At 39.5% G+C, this 18,327-nt stretch overlaps 2 protein-coding genes across 2 annotated transcripts; one reads left to right on the top strand and one right to left on the bottom strand.

The window, feature by feature from the left end:
- The first annotated feature begins 25 nt into the window (after positions 1-25).
- On the top strand, positions 26-3,575 carry LOC131979834 (gap junction delta-4 protein-like). Its single transcript, XM_059343885.1, has 2 exons — positions 26-911; positions 1,544-3,575. Exons 1-2 carry the CDS (start codon positions 854-856, stop codon positions 2,671-2,673), a joined length of 1,188 nt encoding a protein of 395 aa, XP_059199868.1. The 5' UTR covers positions 26-853; the 3' UTR covers positions 2,674-3,575.
- An 11,661-nt stretch (positions 3,576-15,236) lies between these two features.
- LOC131979832 (frizzled-8-like) lies at positions 15,237-17,997 on the bottom strand. Its single transcript, XM_059343883.1, has one exon. The coding sequence runs from the start codon at positions 17,784-17,786 to the stop codon at positions 16,041-16,043; it is 1,746 nt and encodes a 581-aa protein (XP_059199866.1). The 5' UTR covers positions 17,787-17,997; the 3' UTR covers positions 15,237-16,040.
- Between the last annotated feature and the right edge of the window lie 330 nt (positions 17,998-18,327).

The raw sequence follows: 18,327 nt of genomic DNA, 5'->3' as shown, positions 1-18,327 counted from the left end.
CTCAGTGGCAGTCACCGGTTCACATGGTCTCAGCGACAGAGTCACCGGTTCACATGGTCTCAGCAGCAGAGTTACTGGTTCACATGGTCTCAGCGACAAAGTTACTTGATGACATCACCACTCTAGACTCTCCATAGGGTTACATTGGGGGGATTTTTTGAAGTGTTTTTGCCCAATAATTTGAAAACCGTTTGTCGAAACCCTTAGAAAAGTCATAGCACACATGTCATCGGCGAGCCGGTCGATTTGATACCTTTTTTTTTGTGTATGCGCGGCCAAAATTCTGGGAGGAGTAATTGATCGAAAAATGACACGGAAGAAACATAAGTATAAGCCCACGGAATAACAATTAGTGTGCTTTTGCAAGCAAGCACACAAAATAAAAATAGACCCGGTGAATAGTAGTTAGTGTGCTTTTGCAAGCAAGCACACAAAATAAGCCCACGTTATAACAATTAGTGTGCTTTTGCAAGCAAGCACACAAAATAACTGTAAATTGATGATTACCTCAATGTGAGCTAGAGATCGACTTAATGGCACCGTGTCTCATTCAACTTTATGATCGTCTATTATGAGCTTTGCCTACGGATGATTGTCAGCTTCCAGTAAGGTGCCTCGACATGCCAACAATGCTTTGATGGCAGCCTGGTAAGAATAGCTCTCTCCACAGGTCCTGGCAGTAAGAAAACATTTGAGGTGACTGTATTTAGTGGCATGCTGTGAGGGTCAGCGCTGCAGTTGTGGAGTAGTGTTGAAGAGGAGAGCAGCTCTGCTCTGGATTCCACAGGAGCTTGTCTTTTCTGAGTTTTTGCTTGTTTTTTTATGGGATCAGAGTTTGTGCTGAGCAATCAGGATGATGGGAGCAAGAGATTTACTCTTTATCACTATCAGTCATAATGTGTCTTTTATGGGTAAGTTTTCATTAAGTAGGTCACAATATTTTCGCGTCACAATTTTTTAGAATGTCTTTTTCCCCTGCTTTGCTTTATAAATAAAGATTATTATTATTAGTTTTATTATAAGTAGTAGTTGTTTTAATGATAATAATAATAATAATATAATTTATTTTATGAATTTACAATTTAAAAAAAAGATTGTATTTATTAGTAAGTATTATATTAGTTATTCAGCTATGCTATATAAATAAAAGTAAATATTTTATATATAATATAAAATATATATTATTTATTTTTATTATTTATTTATTTTTTTAGCTTGGAAATGCTTTTCTTCTCTTAATAATGCAACAAAATTGTTCTACATTTTTCTCTGTAATTTTTTCATGATTTTAATAATCTTAATATTGTATTTGTAATAGATTTTATTTTCATGTATTTGTAATAATTACACTTTGAGTAGTCTTTTTCTGCTGAGTCCTCACCCTTCATCATTGTGCCAAGTTTGATCAACTTGATTATTTTATTCATATCCTATTTTTTTCCTTTGATGCAATTTAAAATTAGCTGCCGGGATTATCCAGCTGGGATCATTCAGTTTAATTTAATCTAGCACTCTAGACTCAATCATTTCTTTTCCATTACAGGCAAAACGTGGTGGATGTTAATGCTGGTTCTGCGTCTGCTCGTCCTCCTGCTGGCTGGCTTCACCCTCTTCAGCGACGAGCAGGAGAGATTTATCTGCAACACCATCCAGCCCGGCTGCTCTAATGTGTGTTTTGACGTATTTGCTCCCATATCTGTGTTCCGCCTATGGCTCTTCCACCTCATTCTCCTCTGTCTTCCCCATGTGATGTTTGCAACCTATGTCATGCATAAAGTTCTGTCGAAGCCCTACTTCGGGGGTTTTTACTACGACAGGAGTCGAGGAGGTTCACCTTTCCCCCTCGAGACCTCGAGCTCCTCAAGAGAAGTGTCGCTGCATAAAGCTCCACTGCACGACCTCCCGCGTGAATTAGGAGCACCACGCTTTTACTGTGCCTACTTCATGGTTGTGATTCTACGGATCTTTCTGGAAGTGGTTTTCGGTGCAGGTCAGTATTTTCTCTTTGGTTTGTCGATTCCTAAGAGCTTCCTCTGCTACGAGGCTCCCTGCACGTCCGGGGTGGAGTGCTACATCTCCAGACCCACTGAGAAGACCTTGATGCTCATCTTCATGCTGGGTGTCACCTCGCTGTCCATCCTGCTGAGTTTAATTGACCTGGTGAGCTCCATCAAGGCGATGGTGAGATGGAGGAGGAAAAGAGATATGTTGATGGAGGAGATGAGCAAAGGAGAGCAAAGCAGTATGTTTACAGCGACAACTATGACTGAAGACAGCGACGTTCTTCTAACCAGAAGAACCTTCCCGTGTGAAAGCTCAAAGATCGGTCTGAGCGGTGAAAAACATACTGCTGCTGTGCCAGATGTTGAGCCATTTCATGCAAAAGTGAATGATGGAAACACTAATGAGAAAAGGCCGGAGAGCAGAGACGCTAAAGCAGAGATGTCCCGGTCACCGACTCCTATGAACACTCCCGTTCCAACTCACTTTGTCCTCCACAGCCACCTGAGACCTCCCCTGTCCCCTCGCCCTGACAGAGGACCACCACCACCCAACCCCAGAGTGCCAGCACCTATAGGGGCCAAAAAGCTGGATCAGTACCCCCCAGCTGGAGCGAACTCAGGCCAACACTCTGATAGCAGTGACTCTCAAGACAAGAGAGCATGGGTGTAAATCAATGGCCATTTATTAGTGTTATTGGACAAAAACTGCTGTACATTTGCCTTTAAAAGGCCCAGTTTTATTTAACTTTTCTTTTAAGCATGAATTTATATAAAGAGTTGTTGTGCTTTAAGATAATATTTTATAGGAATTAAAAGCTGCATTAACTGCATTAATATTTGCATCACAATGACTCAAATGACTATGTATGATGTGAAGAGTGTCCCTAATAGTCACAACACACAGAGAAAAAGCCGTTAAGCAATTTTCCTCATTTTTTATTTTATTTTTTTTAAACAAAATTCTGCTCTCATTAACCCCACTGTTTTCTGAAAAGTAAGCTCTCATAAACCCAACTAGCTAGTAGCTCTGCACCAAATGGCATAAAAAGCAACATCTTATCAGAAAGCTAGCAAGCTAAATATCTGGCATTAGCAGGCTAAATATAGAGATATTTAGAGCTAAAATCAGAGTGAATATTGGTGGTTGGAATAGAAGTCTACAAGCTGAATGATAATTAAAAGTCAAATTTTGTCTTTCCAGCTTGTTCCTATCAAAGTCAATTTGTGCAGCTGAAGCAGTAGCAGAAAAAAAGGATAGTTTAATGTGGATTATCACGGAAACTCAAGGGTTAAAATGATTATTAAGTAACTTAACATGCAAGTGACAATGAAAAATGTTCTCTCTGTAGAAAAATAGTTGTTTACACATATCAAGCAAGAGTCAAAAAACAGCCACCTTGTTGCAGTCTCAGTATTTTTGGAGATGCTTTGTTTCATGTGAGAAAGCTTTTCTTGGTGCATGCTTACTGAATGTTACTTTTTTAAATGATGAAAAATAAAGTGAGTTTTTTGGTCACATAATGTCTTGTCAGTGAAATGCAACTGATTTGCATTAATAAACAGTGCAGAGTGTGTTTGTGAGGGCCCCATTTTCTCTATATGCAGATATAGTTCAGGGTGTTAAACAAACACACAGGCCGACCTTGAGGAAGCTGTGTCAGTGCTCAGCTGTTGTCTAGATGACAAGTGCCGGCAGCCACAACAGACACACTGAGCTGACCTCTGACCTCTCACATGACCACTTGACGACCCAACCGCGACCTGACGTAAGCCAGCTCTGCTCGGGTGACATAAGACCTTCAACCCTTTCACCATATTAGCTCAGCATGCAGGTAGAGTCTCTACCATTTTGACTTGTATGACACAGAAAGTGATTTATGATTACAGACACATTCGCAGTTAATAAGATGCCGTAGTCAGGATGTCCAAAGCGTGTCTGAGGTACAAGGGTTCAAAAACAGGAACAGGACAAGAAGGTAAAATGAAAGAGAAGAACTTAAAATTTGTATTATAAGAACATATTTCAGTCAAGAGAACATAACAGAATAAATGAGGACTACTAAAACATGGCTGGGGAGAGGGATGTCTTAGCCTGCTGCCCGAGCGACCCGGCCCCAGATAAGCAGATGAAAATGGATGGATACTAAAATGTTTTATGTCTGCATACTTTTCATCATCTTTCTGTCATTTTCCCCATGAAAGTTTCTGAAAGTGCTTTTTAATCACCTTAAACTATGTGGTTTCAGCGTCTTATTATTTAAAACCATTACATATATCATCCTGATTGAAAAACAACACTCTAACTAACATCTAAGATGCTAACAACTAACATCATAACTGACTCTCTTGTTCGGACAAAACGATGACGGTGAATGCAGCAACACAACCCCTCAGACACCTTACCCCCAGTGTAGCCATGACCCCAACACATGCCACATACCCCTCTCATTCTTCTTCTGCTCTGGTATTTGGGGCAGCTAAGACGTGCAGAAACACTAGCAGGGTGGCCAGTGGAGGGCTGGGTGCTCAGAGAAAGGACTCCACTGTCACTGGTGGAGGGCGAGAGGTCGCACAAGCAAACCTGGTGACCCTGCACACTCTGCCTCAACCCATATCCACACAAAGCAGTTTATGAAGTGATATTAGGTGTCTGTTGTTACTGACCTTTCCACAGCTTGTCAACTTAAAGCTCACAGAAACCTTTTTGTTAGCTATGTGTCCTTGGCAAATCCCAGCCACTGTGTCTGTTTTAACACAGTGTCGTCATGATATCGGCCATGTTAAAGGCACCGCTTTGTTGTGTGATCTATAAAAAGATCATACAAGACTTTTTATTGGCATGTTTCACTGGTCTGAAAGTGAAAGAAAATGACACTAAATGGCCAAATATATGTGGACACTTCAGCACTACACCCATAACCCTCTATGGTACGCATTATGATGCCAGTTAGGAAAAAAAAATGTTTTTTTTTGTCTTAAAATAGACTAAATAAACATAATCTGAAGAAATTATATATATATATATATATATATATATATATATATATATATATATATATATATATATAAATTTTACCATAACGATGCACAAGTGAAAAAGACAATTTTGAAAGTGTTTTTTTGTCTTAACAAAAAAAAGCAAACAAACAAACAAAAATAATTAACATAATTCATTTAATAAACATGTGTAAAATATTCAGTAGGTTAACAGGGTAAAATACACAACATTTTAAATTTAAAAACATTATAAAATGTGACAAATGAAAGCATTGCTAGTGGTTTCCTATGCTCTTCCCTCTTTTTTAAAGTATCACATCACTCAAAAACATGCATTGTAGAAATTTAAGAGGCCAAAAATTGATATGTTGCCTGAGGGCAACACTGTACCATAGAGGGATACTTTAATTCCAAAACTACAACTATTTATCCTCCTATAACATCCTCCAACTGGCTTCTTTTTTTCTTTTTTTTTTAACCAGATAAGTAACTTGGCTTCACTCCTTTGCTCCTATTCAGCCGACTGAAAGAACATCAGTGAGGTCAGACATGTGTTGAACAATAAGGCAGTTACAGTTTGTCATGTCATGTTGAAAATGGAATTCCTTTGTCCAGCCAAGGACCCCTTATAAAAAAAAGCATATGCCGAGGAAACCCACTTGGAACCATTAGGTGTAGCATAGTTTTTTTCCCACTTCTAATTTGAAGTGCATTTCAGAACATACCAAAAGAGAAACTATAAATGTTTAGATTGGGTCAATAAATTAAATATTGCATGTATTTTTGCATTCCTTATTTATTTATTTATCTTTTGTGGGGTTACAGTATTAAATGAAAATATACAAATTTATGAATTATTTTATGCAATTTAGTTGGGTTTATGTCTTTAAAGGAGTGCTTTTGAAACAGACTTGAAGAAATCTGTCAAATGTTGCATCCTAGTTCATCTGTGTCTGCACTTTATCATTTGACCTGAGGATAGTGTTGCTTGTACCGCCATCTGGTGGCCAGGGGCAACTTTTGCAGTTGATAAATAAAGTCACAGTAACCTTATCAATATGAGAATATAAACTGTTTTTTAAGCTCCCATACTACAATTATCCAGGTGGAATCCAGGTTGATTATTTAGCATTTTTTTATAAAAGTGAAAAAATAAAACCTTAACCCTTTATAGGGCGAAGAACCGTATTTGGTAACTTCAGCGGATATCCAAAATAAAAAATGAAAAAATTCACTAATTCACTAGATTAAAGTGGCAAATCTACAAGAAAAAAAGTCGCAAATTTAAGAGATTTAAAGTGGCAAATCTGCGTGAAAAAAGTCACAGATTTACCAGAAAAAAGTGAGAAAAAAGCAACTTTTTTCTTGCAGATTCACCACTTTAAATCTCATAAATCTGGACATTTTTTCTCGTAGATTTGCCACTTTAATCTTGTAAATGTATTTCTCAAAATAGTATCCCCCTCCCCCGGGTCCGTATGTATTAAAAAATGTTTTTTTACACATTCTGGCTGTATGTAATATCCTCCAATATTCTCTAGGGTGAAATTTGGAATTTGCAAGTATTTCAATGAGTGCCCTATTAAGAGTTAAATATTCAGCTTCAAAATAAAACATTTCTAGAGAATAAAGAGTCTTTCTTGAAAGATGGCAAATCATAAAAAAATCACTTTTCCAACCTAAAATAAGATTGTTTATATTTTACTGTACATATAAAATCTAAAAGGATCAAGCCTGTTAAATATATAAATATATATATATATATATCATGTGTCCTGAACTGATATCTCATTCAGAGACAAAAAGCCTTCTGTGTACACTCTGTGTTGTACAGTTGTGTTCAAACATCGATACAGAGCAGAATAGGAGTCGGTGCCTTCGCTTCCCATCGATCTCTTCCTCAAGTGAAGTTAACGCGCCAATACGTCCGCCTCAGGTGCAATAACACACTCCGATCTCATGGGTGACAGACGGAGGAGATTGAGAAGTAGGAGGGAAGTCTCAACATTGACCACAACAGCACATCAGAGAAGATGTCAGAGGCATCAGAAATATTGATTACCCAGCATCCTCTTCACCTCTGAAGCTGTAGTTTAGATGAATTGAGGGGGATGGGTGTGTGAGGTTTGTCCCTGATGGCTACGGCTCAGATAACAAAATCTATTCGGTCCCTCTTTGATGTTGGTGATGAGGGCTTGTAGGGCTGAAAAAAAGAGTGATTTAAGAGTGTAAAGAAAGGCTGAATGGCTTCAAGGTCTTGTCTTTGCTTTGACTTCTTGTCCAGGTTAGTTCATTAAGAAGGCCGACAGATATGTTGCCATTGTGTGCCATTTTGTGCCAATTGTGTACATTTTTTGATCTGCTAATCCTTCAAAGGGGTACTTTAGAGAAATGTTCATAAAGCTGGAGGATAAAGGAGAGACATTAAAATAAAACGGTCAAAAGGGAAGCAGGGAAGGTGGAAATATCCTCAATTTTAGTCCCTCGTATAAGTAAAACTCCCAAAACACTGGATCCTACACTGCAAAAAAGCCAACTTGTATTTTTTTTGGCCTAAAACAGTGATTTAAGTTGGTTAAACTTGGAAATGTTACTTATATCTTTAAGTCGGGGTTCAAAACAAGGGACAATAGTTCTGCTAACTCATATTTCTTTGTTGTGAAATTTGGTCATTAGCGAAAGGTAGCGGCTAACTGATGCTAGCGGCTAACTGATGTTAGCGGCTAACTGATGCCAGCGGCTAACTGATGCTAGCGCCACTGCTTGTTACAGCTACAAGAGTAGCCATTAGCGTATCAATGCTAACTCAAAATTGTGGTCACAACATTAGCTGACATTCATATCGGCGTTACAATTGTGCCAGAGAAATTCAGAGTTGAGCAAACTCAAAAACAAAACTTAAAATATTTAGTTTAATTGTCCAACTTAAAATTTTATTGAAGTTTGTTGCCTTGAAATTTTGAGTTCACCCAACTTTTCTTTTTTTGCAGTGTACACTGCAAAAAAGGGGTGTCTAAAAACAAGATAAAAACACTAAATCTGAAGGAAATTATCTTGCTGCATGGACAGATAATTTAACTTGACAAGATTTCTTTTGTTAAATCTAGAAATAAGCATGTTGAACGCTTAAAATAAGAAATTAACTCTTAAAACAAGATAAATGATCTAACACTTTTAAATCTAAAGTTTTTTTTTATTTATCCTTGTAAGAAACAAATAATTTGCAGTGCACTCTGCTCTGGCCAGTTCATCGCTGCTTGCAGCTTTAATTTATCTTGTTTTAAGTGTTAATTTCTTATTTTAAGTGTTCAACATGCTTATTTCTAGATTTAATAATCTTAATTTAAGAAATCTTGTCAAGTGAAATTGTCTGTCCATGCAGCAAGATAATTTACCTTTAAATGTTTATCTTGTTTTTAGACACCACTTTTTTGCAGTGTACACTTTCCATAATGCAGTATTTTTCCTCAAATATTACCTGCCAGGACAGGGTTTTTTAGACTCCATGCACCCAGCTAACAATACGAGATTTATGTTTGAACTTTAAAGCCCAATTTGATGCATTATGCTGACTATGGGTCATTGTCAGCCTATAGGAGGCTCCTTGAAGGAACACACAAGACATGAATAACTGAATAACAGTTTAGCACCCTGAGTAGTTCTCCTTTTGATCCAACATGTCAACCTTTGATCCAGTTCATTGCATTCATTCCAAAGCGACTTTCACTATATGCTGATCTACTTCAAGTGCAACATTTAGAAACAATAGGAGACAGAGAAAGAGATAACTAACAGTTTTACTTGAGCAAGATTTTTGTGAAGATATTTCTTGGGCTGCTTTTTTTTTGCCGCTGCAGAGAATAGCTGAAATGACAAACCTTTGACCTTTGACCTCTCACCCTAGGTGCCTTTTTACATAAGCATGTGAGATGAGAGTCAACGACATTTTGTCCACATGTCCAACAATTTAGTTCCTAAGAGCAACCCTAAAACCTTAAAGGCTTAAAGCGATCTGCCCCTCTTATGAATCTCTTATACAAATTACTTAATAATTATTTTTATGTCATATTAGGGAATCCCACTATTCAAGCCCCATGAGGGTTTTTTGGGGCTTTCCTGGTATGTCTTTATTTTATTGCAATATGTATATGGAATATATAAATTGTATTATTGTTGTTATTATGTTATTTTCTTTCTTTTAAAACTGTGCCAAATAAATCAAATCAAATCAAATTTATACATGTATATTTGTATATGTGCAATACACATCTGCTGCTACAGTTCTGTGCAATATACACTATTCTATTTTTACAGTTTTATTGTTTTTATTGTATATTTATCTATAGTTTGTTACATTTTACATTATCTACAATCACTGTGAGCCAATGCATCAGAATTTCATCAGTGCATCAGAATAAGTCTAAGTTAATAATCAATTGATTAAATCTTTTACAGTGTATAAGGGGCATAGGCTGTTTTTAGGTTTTAAATGCATAAAAGTACCACACAACTTTTGTTTATTGCATCAAGGATTTTTTACTTTATCAGGAACCTCTATTCAAACAAAATAAAACAAACAAACAGAAATGATAATAATAAAAAAAACAATTTTACTAAATATTAAAATGCCCTAGTGAAAATTATAACGTTTGTGTTGTTTGGGTCAGTTTCGACCCAGATATAATATAAGTTTATAAAACAATATTTAGTGCCAAAACTTAAATCAAGCTTTTTGTTGGTTGTGGGCATTGGATTTTTAGCAGGTCAACAATAAATGCCATATAGAAGTAGTTAACATCATCTGAAAGCTGTGAACCTGAAGAATAATTTGAGATGAAGCTCAGCACTGTGTGTCAAGTTGTTCTGGTAAAAAATATCTAATTAAAATGACATAATGAAGAAATTATTTATTTATTGAGTCCTATTATGGTGTATAAAGGGTCATAAGCAGTGGACGCTTTCTAAAGTCCAGTCCATGTTCAACTGTGTCCCAGAAGTTGTTGCAGCAATTTGTGGGTTGATACCATTTGCTACACACATTTGGTGCTCAATAATGCAATTTTATTCACATTGAGAATGGATAAAAATGGTCAGAAAAAACCTCCAGAATATTACACTAATATGCCAAGACCTTTGAAACAACATAGAAGAATCCATGCTGAGATTTTGGTTCAAAAACTTTGGTCATTTTGGAAATTTCTGTATTTTCAGCGATTGGATGACGAGCACTTCTGTTCTACAAGCTGCTTGGAAACCCCCTTATTGTCAATATACCTAGGAAAGCTGTACACCCTCTGAATGCTCTAGGTCTCTAGTTTATGGTTGTAAAGTTTCATGAGTTCCATGTTTCGCTGAAGTCGAGACTCAAGAAATGCCCTCACTGCAATGAACTGGCTACTACTGATGACTAACATCATCCCACATGAATAAAGCTGGGCCCATTGAATCCACAAGAGTCTCAGCTTTCCACTGATACCCAGTTCATGTCATTCAAAGCCTGTTTAAAGACCTCAGTATGCACAAATATTCAAATACAGTGGGTGGAAATGGCAAATTTGTGCAACATGAGAAAAACTATGTGGTTTTTGCCTTAAACTGCATGTTACCAGCATGAAGTAAAGAGTATGTATGTAAAGAGGAAACGTGTGAAACACAGAGAGCCTATTTTCATTCAGATAGCATGACGTCAGAGGTCCTATGACCGCTTTGAAAATCACCAAAATAGCCTAACTTTGCAGCGTTTTTTCAACTTCCCGACATGGTATCCTAACATGCTTGGACTCTGTAGATTCCTTAGATCTTCTAGTGCCATATGATATCATTATCTTTAGTTTAAAATTGAGCCCGCTACGCCCTCCAGTGGGACATCAAAACAGTAACTGGTTAAATCATAAAAACACTGTCAGCTCAATAAGACATTACATTACATTACATTACATGTCATTTAGCTGACGCTTTTGTCCAAGCGACTTACAATAAGTAAGACAACTGTCCACTGTCAGCCAGCTCCTCTCCCAACCCCCTGAGCTTCAGTTAAGGGCTGAACAAATCAAACAAAGACGCACATGTCTTCTAGGGTTGGTGAATTGCAGAGTACACATTTCCAGTTTTTTTTAAATTTACATAAAAACACTTTTGCAATAGGCTAAGTACTGGATCACATCTTTACTGAAAATGAGGCAGGGAACACAGAGCAGCATAGTGGATGAGCAGGTTTCTGGGGAGGACCATGTAGAGCAGGGATGGGCAACTGGAGGCCTAGGGGCCGCATATGGCCCTCACCCTCACTTCAAGTGGCCCTTAGTACAACTACATGCATTTGAGCATGAAATCTTAAGTGCAGTGTAAAAACGCACAAAATTACTTCTGGCAATTAATGTTGGTCTGCTGTTCTTGCACTAAAAAAAAAAAGAAATCACAGTAAGTGGTTATTCTTTATTTGCTTCAAACCTTTTGTATTCCTATTTATACTGTTAAACATGCATTTGAGCATGTTACTTAACTATGTTAAGTTACTGCACAGTAAACATATTTAAAATTGCAGTTTCATTATATCTGGTTAAGTGCACTGTCCTATATGTGGCCCTGTGGTAATGTCCATGAAAAATTGTGGCCTCCTCCGGCATTTAAGTTGCCCATCCCTGATGTAGAGTACAAACCAGAAGACACAGACACGTCTGATGCAATAGAGACAGAAAGAAAAAACGTATTATGTTTCTACAAAAAATATCATCAAACAAGCATCTAAAGACACACACATACACATGCATGTTCTTGCACGCAAAGACTGGAACTAGTACTTGATTTCTATTGGTTTGACTGGCTTTATTGGTTGTTGTTTGTTTGCAAATCTACATTTTGTATTATTACTTATTCTGCTTTTAATTTAATATTTGTATTTAAGTTATATTTTTGAAAGTAAATATATACAGGTCAAAATTGACCCTAACACCATCGATGTGACTATAGTTAATAATATTAAAATAAAAAAATATATGAAACAATTTATTAGAGATATCTTCTTAACCCCTCAGTAATAGTCAGGTACCATAACAACCTTTTATTTATTTATATAATTCTCTTGAGATTCATTTTTACCATTTTTAAAAATTGAAAACCAGCGGTATGTTGTCAAAAGAAAGGCCCAGGGGGCCACAACAAGAATATTAAAACTAATATTTTCATGGATAAGAAAGCCTAACAAGGTAACCAAGAGGTAAAAAACAAATTGGATGATAAAGAATTGTTTTGAGGGTATTTTATAGATCATTTAAGACACCCACTTCCTGAAAAGATATCAAGACACGGTTGTTACCAATGGAGTCTTTAGATCTTCTAGTTTCTAGCCTTAAAGCTTACCCATCAGCATATCAACTGTATGCATGGTAAGTTAGTGTTTAAAGCCATTATAACACAGATAACTGTCACCTGACTGCAGTTCACCTCAGCTCTCTGGAGTTTTATGGCATCTTCTGAGGACAACGAGTCTTTTAACTGTTTGTCAAACAATATTGACTTACAAGAAAGTCAATAATAAACCTCTATTCGCCAAGTGGCATATGTTTCCTGTGTTTGCTAGTTGTGCAATTAAACAACTGTTTGCAACAAGTTAGAGGATGTTTTAGTATTTCAGTGTTTTGGGTTTGCAGCTTATTCCCACTGCCCCCAAATGACCCCAAAAATTCATTATTTCAATCATTTTCACTTCCTTGAAAAAACAGCTCATCCCGAACTATTCTCTGACTGTAATGATGTCTTTTTTCTGCCTCTATTTAACGTCCTGTCGTGGTTGATCCCAGACAGGTCATCTGTCCATCACATGGCACGTCAGTCAGTCGAGAAGAGATGTTTGTTTTAGACTGCATTGTAAATCAGCCATGTCATGACAATAGCTGTTATTGAAAGCAAAATGCTCCCCACCCAGCTCTGTATACATTCTGAGATGACCCCAGTGTGACAGTATGTGACCTTTAGCAGCCCACTCAGACATCATAACATGATTTATTCCAAACCAATCAGAGTCAGACAGCTAATTAGATCATTAGACAAAGATGGCATTCATAAACAGCCCAACCGATGAAGAACAGTTTGGTTCTCTGTATGTCACCAATACGATCTCTCCGTGACGGGCGCTTCCTGAAGTCAGCGCCTTGTTTATGTTAAAAGGAGATGGATCAGGCATGACCTCTCAACCCACTTCCTCTGTTGATTCTTTTTTGTGCTTTTGGGCATGAGGGAACTTGCTTGACCCCCTGCAACAACACAAACAGGCCTACACACACACACACACACACACACACACAGAGAGGAAGCTAACTTGTCTCATGGTTAACAAGCAGTGGCAGAGCAATTAGTTCTCATTGGACAGAGCAAACAGGCCCCGCTGTCTCTTAATCTGTGTAATGTAATTATTGGGGAAGGCAAATTTAGACAATTAGACCTCTGTAGGAAGTAACTGAGTTGTTTACTTCAATATCATGTATTCAATTTCAATTGGTTGTTCGTCATTTTAAGAGGTCATTTAGTGTCAAACACTGAATTTTCCACTTGTTTCATTGTTTGAATGCTGAAGACAGAAGGAAAAAAGGTGGTTAACTTTACTGGCACAAAGTGTTTAACCTCTTAATGTCAGATTTACCCACCAGGTGAATTCATCTTTCCAAACTCAATGTTATATGACATTGTGTTTGGACGAAACGCTCAGTGGTTTAAAGTCTATTAAAACACATTTATCCACACACACACACACACACACATATATATACACACACACACACACACACACACATTCTGCTGTTTTTCTGCAATTAGATGCATCAGTGCAGCCTTAAAAACATGGAGCATTGGATTTGCATATTTTATATGAAGCTCCAAGTGTTGGAATAAGCAGATAGAGTGTTGAGAAAGATTTTTAAAGAGGTGTGGTTTCATTTAAAATGAAGAATTTGAGAGGTATGCATTTAAACTTGTCTTGAAATGTGACATTTTCTCATTGTGGTTAGTTAAAAACAAAATATATTTTAGATGCAATGTTACATTAAACAAACGTGTTTGCATATTCATATTGTATGCGCTTTACTAGTGGCTGCCTGTATTTCATCATGTGACCACACGGTGGCAGCATGATATTACTTTCTCCATCTCTCTTTAACTCATGGAGTGCAGACTCTTCTCCGCAGAGTTCTGAGCAAATTAAGTTTTGTTATCTGCAGCATGTATGTAATTTGAGTTTAAGAAACACTATTTTTAGTCTTTAAGCATTTGAAGACACAGAATTATCCACGTTAGAGACAAAAAAAGGTACGCGCCCTTGCAGCCATTACGCACAGCCTTTTTACATTTCCTGACAATTAAGTGATGACACTGACAGTCCCAAACTATCACATGATAAATGGACCACACACACACACGCACACACAATGCATGACGGTAATTACCTTTACGCGCGAGAGGGTGTTAACCTTCTCACTGACGCTTTAATTATGAGCCTGGGGCATCGCCACATTGTAAAGAATCCATATTAAGCGTAAACGGAACGGTCCACTTCACAAGAAGAAGAAGAAGCAGTTATTTGCTTAAAAGGTTAAAATTGTTGCCACTTGTTTCAATTATTTTCTTGAACAATATTTAGCTTCTGGTGGCCTTTGCTACTTTGTTTAACTGACAGACGGTTATCTTTTTTCCTAATTAGCTTGTTACATTTTTAATAAATTACCTCCATCCACTAGCACCTGTTCGAGAAAGAGGAAAATAAAAACTTGAACAGTAGGCGCAGTTAATAGACTTTTACAATTGTAGAATCGGATAACTGTGACACATTTAGCCTGGATCAGGGGTTTAACGCAGGACAGAAGTCAAGAATTAATAAAGACTGAAGCGCAGGGGGCATCACACTGAGCAGACCACCTGTAGTGCCCCTATTGCCATGCCGATGTTGTTCCCCAAGTCTCACAGCATGTGGATCTGCAGAACCGGGGAGGTTTAATCAAGCTTACATATCCATGTGACCCCACATGTTATGTGGTTTAGTCAAATATAAATAAATTAATAACTCAGCCATTACGCACAGGGATAGTGAGATTGTAACAGGTTGTGCGCTCTATCAAACTAGTCAGAACATCTTGACACACTTGTTAAAGCATCCATAACAACACATTCAAAAGAAAAATAACGTCCAAGCCTCACAACAAAGTTTTGGCGAGAATGACCAGGAAGCAGGAGGAAAAAATTCAATAAAAGTTGTTTTATTCTCAAAATAAAATTTTCTATCAAAGTGGAAATTATACATATTTACAATCTCGTAATTTTTCATATACAAATGTACAATATATGTACACCAATAATTATATAAATACACTTTACGCGCTAATGCAACCCGTATGAGACAGTATTAAGGCATTGATTAATGTACGTGTAGACAAAAAAAAAGCAGCCCAGCGTTGGCCTCATTTTAAGCAGAGCAGTCTCATTGTGAGTCTTGTGTTTAAGACACAGCGGTTCTTTACAGTAAGGAGAAGAAGAGCCTCAGCTATACCATGTAACCTATCGACAAGGGGGATCTTGTCAGCTGTGCGCATTCAATTAGGCCCAGATAAGACTCTGCATTCTTCGTGCCAGGTACATTGTTCTGCTGCTGACAGTCTCATTATTTAAAGAGAAGCCATTAGGCGCTCATTAATGTGCTAATTACAACACGCTGATGGACAATCCCAACACAATTAGTCACCCCCCTCCCTCCCCTGCCCAACACCCTCTATTCAAACACATGGACGTCATTTGGATAAGGCAAGGAAAGAGCACTTTCCATAAGTTTAACTCCAAACTGATCTTATAACTTTTATAAGCAGAATGGCGCTATAAAGGACCACAAATAAACAAAAAGTTCACATTAGGGGAGTTCTCGTGACCAAAGTTACATTTAAACTGGCAGTTTGGTGACACATTTTGAATAATTTAAGTCTTTACGCCACTTTGTCCCCAAAAGAGCTGTTATACGCTGGTTTAAGTCTTTAGTGCCAAATGACGGGTGACCCCCCCTGTTCAAACCCGGGACAGTGGCATCTGTTTGGGACAGGAGACAGAGCTGGCCGTCCCGGACCTCCAGGTCAGTCCCGTGCTCACGTCACTGTACATGGAGCCCGCGGAGGCTTTACTCCCCCAGCAGCACCGCGTGCAAAAAGTCCTCCAGGAGTCCAAGGTTTTCCCGGACCATATCCAGGCTCCAGAGGTGATGCCTACCAGGAGGCACATAAAGTATTTCAACATAAACACAGCATAGTCTGGCCTCTGCCTGTTCGGGTCCGTCATGCACGTACAGTTGTGCGTAATTTCCCAAGTCTGTCTGTTATGCTGTTCGTAAAAGTAACACGCCACTATGACAGTGGCTGGGACTGTGTATAAAACTGTGAAAACTCCTATCCGGATCATCAGCCTCTCCAGCTTGTCAGTCTTGGTGCCCCCTTGCTTGATTACACTCCTGATCCTGAACAGCGAGACGAACCCAGCCAGCAGAAACATGGTGCCGATGAACAGGTAGATAACCAGCGGTGCCAACACGAAACCTCGCAGGTTATCCAAATTCTGGTTGCCTACGTAGCAAATCCCAGCCACGGAGTCTCCGTCCACTGAGCTCAGAGCCAAAACTGCGATGGACTTCATGCTGGGGATGAGCCAGGCGGCTAAATGAAAGTACTGTGCGTAACTGGCGATGGCCTCGTTCCCCCACTTCATCCCGGCGGCGAGAAACCAAGTGAGTGACAGTATCACCCACCAGATCGAGCTGGCCATGCCGAAGAAGTAAATGAGCAGGAACACGATGGTGCAGAGCGCAGGACCTGTGGTTTCGTAGTGGATGTGTTCTGCGCCGTTTTCCCTGTTGCAGGCCACTTCCTCGTGTCCAGCGATCAGTCTGACAATGTATCCTATGGACACAAACATGTAGCAGGCAGAGAGGAATATGATGGGACGCTCTGGGTATTTGAACCTCTCCATGTCGATTAAAAAAGTCGCCACAGTTGCAAAAGTGGAGATGAAACAGAGGACGGACCACAGACCGATCCAGAAGGCAGTAAAAGTCCTCTCTTCCTGGGTGAAGTAGGGGTTGTGGCACGGCATGGCGCAGTTCAGGATCTGCCCCGTCTTTACGCGGTTGTGCAGAGGGTGGCTGTCACTGGTCACTGGCACCATGGGCGCACGGCAGAAGCATCCCGGCTCACACGGGGACGCTGCTGGTTTGTGTTTCCCGGGGATGCCACGACCGTAGCTGCCCTTCTTCCTGGGGTTGTACGGCTTCAGGGGTCGGTTGGTCGGCTTAGCCACCACTGGAGAAGCAGTCGTGGTCTGGCTGCGGTTGTAGTCCATGCACAGCGTGTCCTGATTGCCTTGCTCGGGCAGCAGGTCGCACCTCATCCGGTCTGGCCACGGGAATCCGTACTGCCTCATGAGCGGAGCGCAGCCAGCCTTGGCCCGCTCACACACGCTTCTGCACGGCGGTAGGGGCTTCTTGTAGTCTTCCAGGCAGATCGGTGTGTACATGCTGCAGAGGAAGAAGCGCATGTCCGGGGAGCACTTTATCTCAACCAGCGGCCAAAACTGGTGCACCTCCAGGCCGGCTTCGTCCTGCGTATCGTGGTTGAACTGGTTGGGCATGTAGGTGTAATTGTAGCCGATTCCTTTGCATAGAGGCACGGAGATCTCCTGACACTGGAGCTCCTTTGCTGCCATGCAGTCTCTTCCGTGCAGGACGAGGGCTAGCAGCACGCACCATCCCGGGATGCTCCTCTCCATCGTTGTTTTCTGTGCGCGAGTCGTCCGAGACAAAGTGCCAGCGAACTTGCGTTTTGCAAGTAAGCTGCAAATGCGATTAATCCAGAGATGCTGGTGAACTCATGCTAGAGCGCAGAGAGTTTGTGATGGTCTGTAATATCCAAAACAAGCGCGTTACTTTCACACAGTCTGGTACACTGCCAGTCTCCTCTCTCCCTTTGTGTCGGTGTTGCACCGTGTCTCTCTTTGCATGCTCCAGCGCTGGTGGGTGCGTTTGCTTTTATATGGGAGGAGCGAGGACACTCCCCCAGCATGGGCGGGGAGGGAGAATAAGTCAATCAAGGGTCCATTCTATAGGTGTTTGTTTAAAATGTTCACCCTGGAGGAAGGGTTATAATCACTTTGTCTCTGTTTACCCGCCTAACACACATTCACACACACACACACACACACACACACACACACACACACACACACTGCCCATTACACGTTGAGAGAGGGGGAGTTACAATACAATAGAGACATTAGGAAGAAATGTAATTAGGGATGCAGACAGCAAGGA

This window comes from Centropristis striata, chromosome 11 (genome assembly GCF_030273125.1).
Source record: "Centropristis striata isolate RG_2023a ecotype Rhode Island chromosome 11, C.striata_1.0, whole genome shotgun sequence".
Taxonomy (NCBI): Eukaryota; Metazoa; Chordata; class Actinopteri; order Perciformes; family Serranidae; genus Centropristis; species Centropristis striata.
The sequence above is the reverse complement of the archived record's forward strand: the minus strand, read 5'-3'. Positions and strand labels throughout refer to the sequence as shown.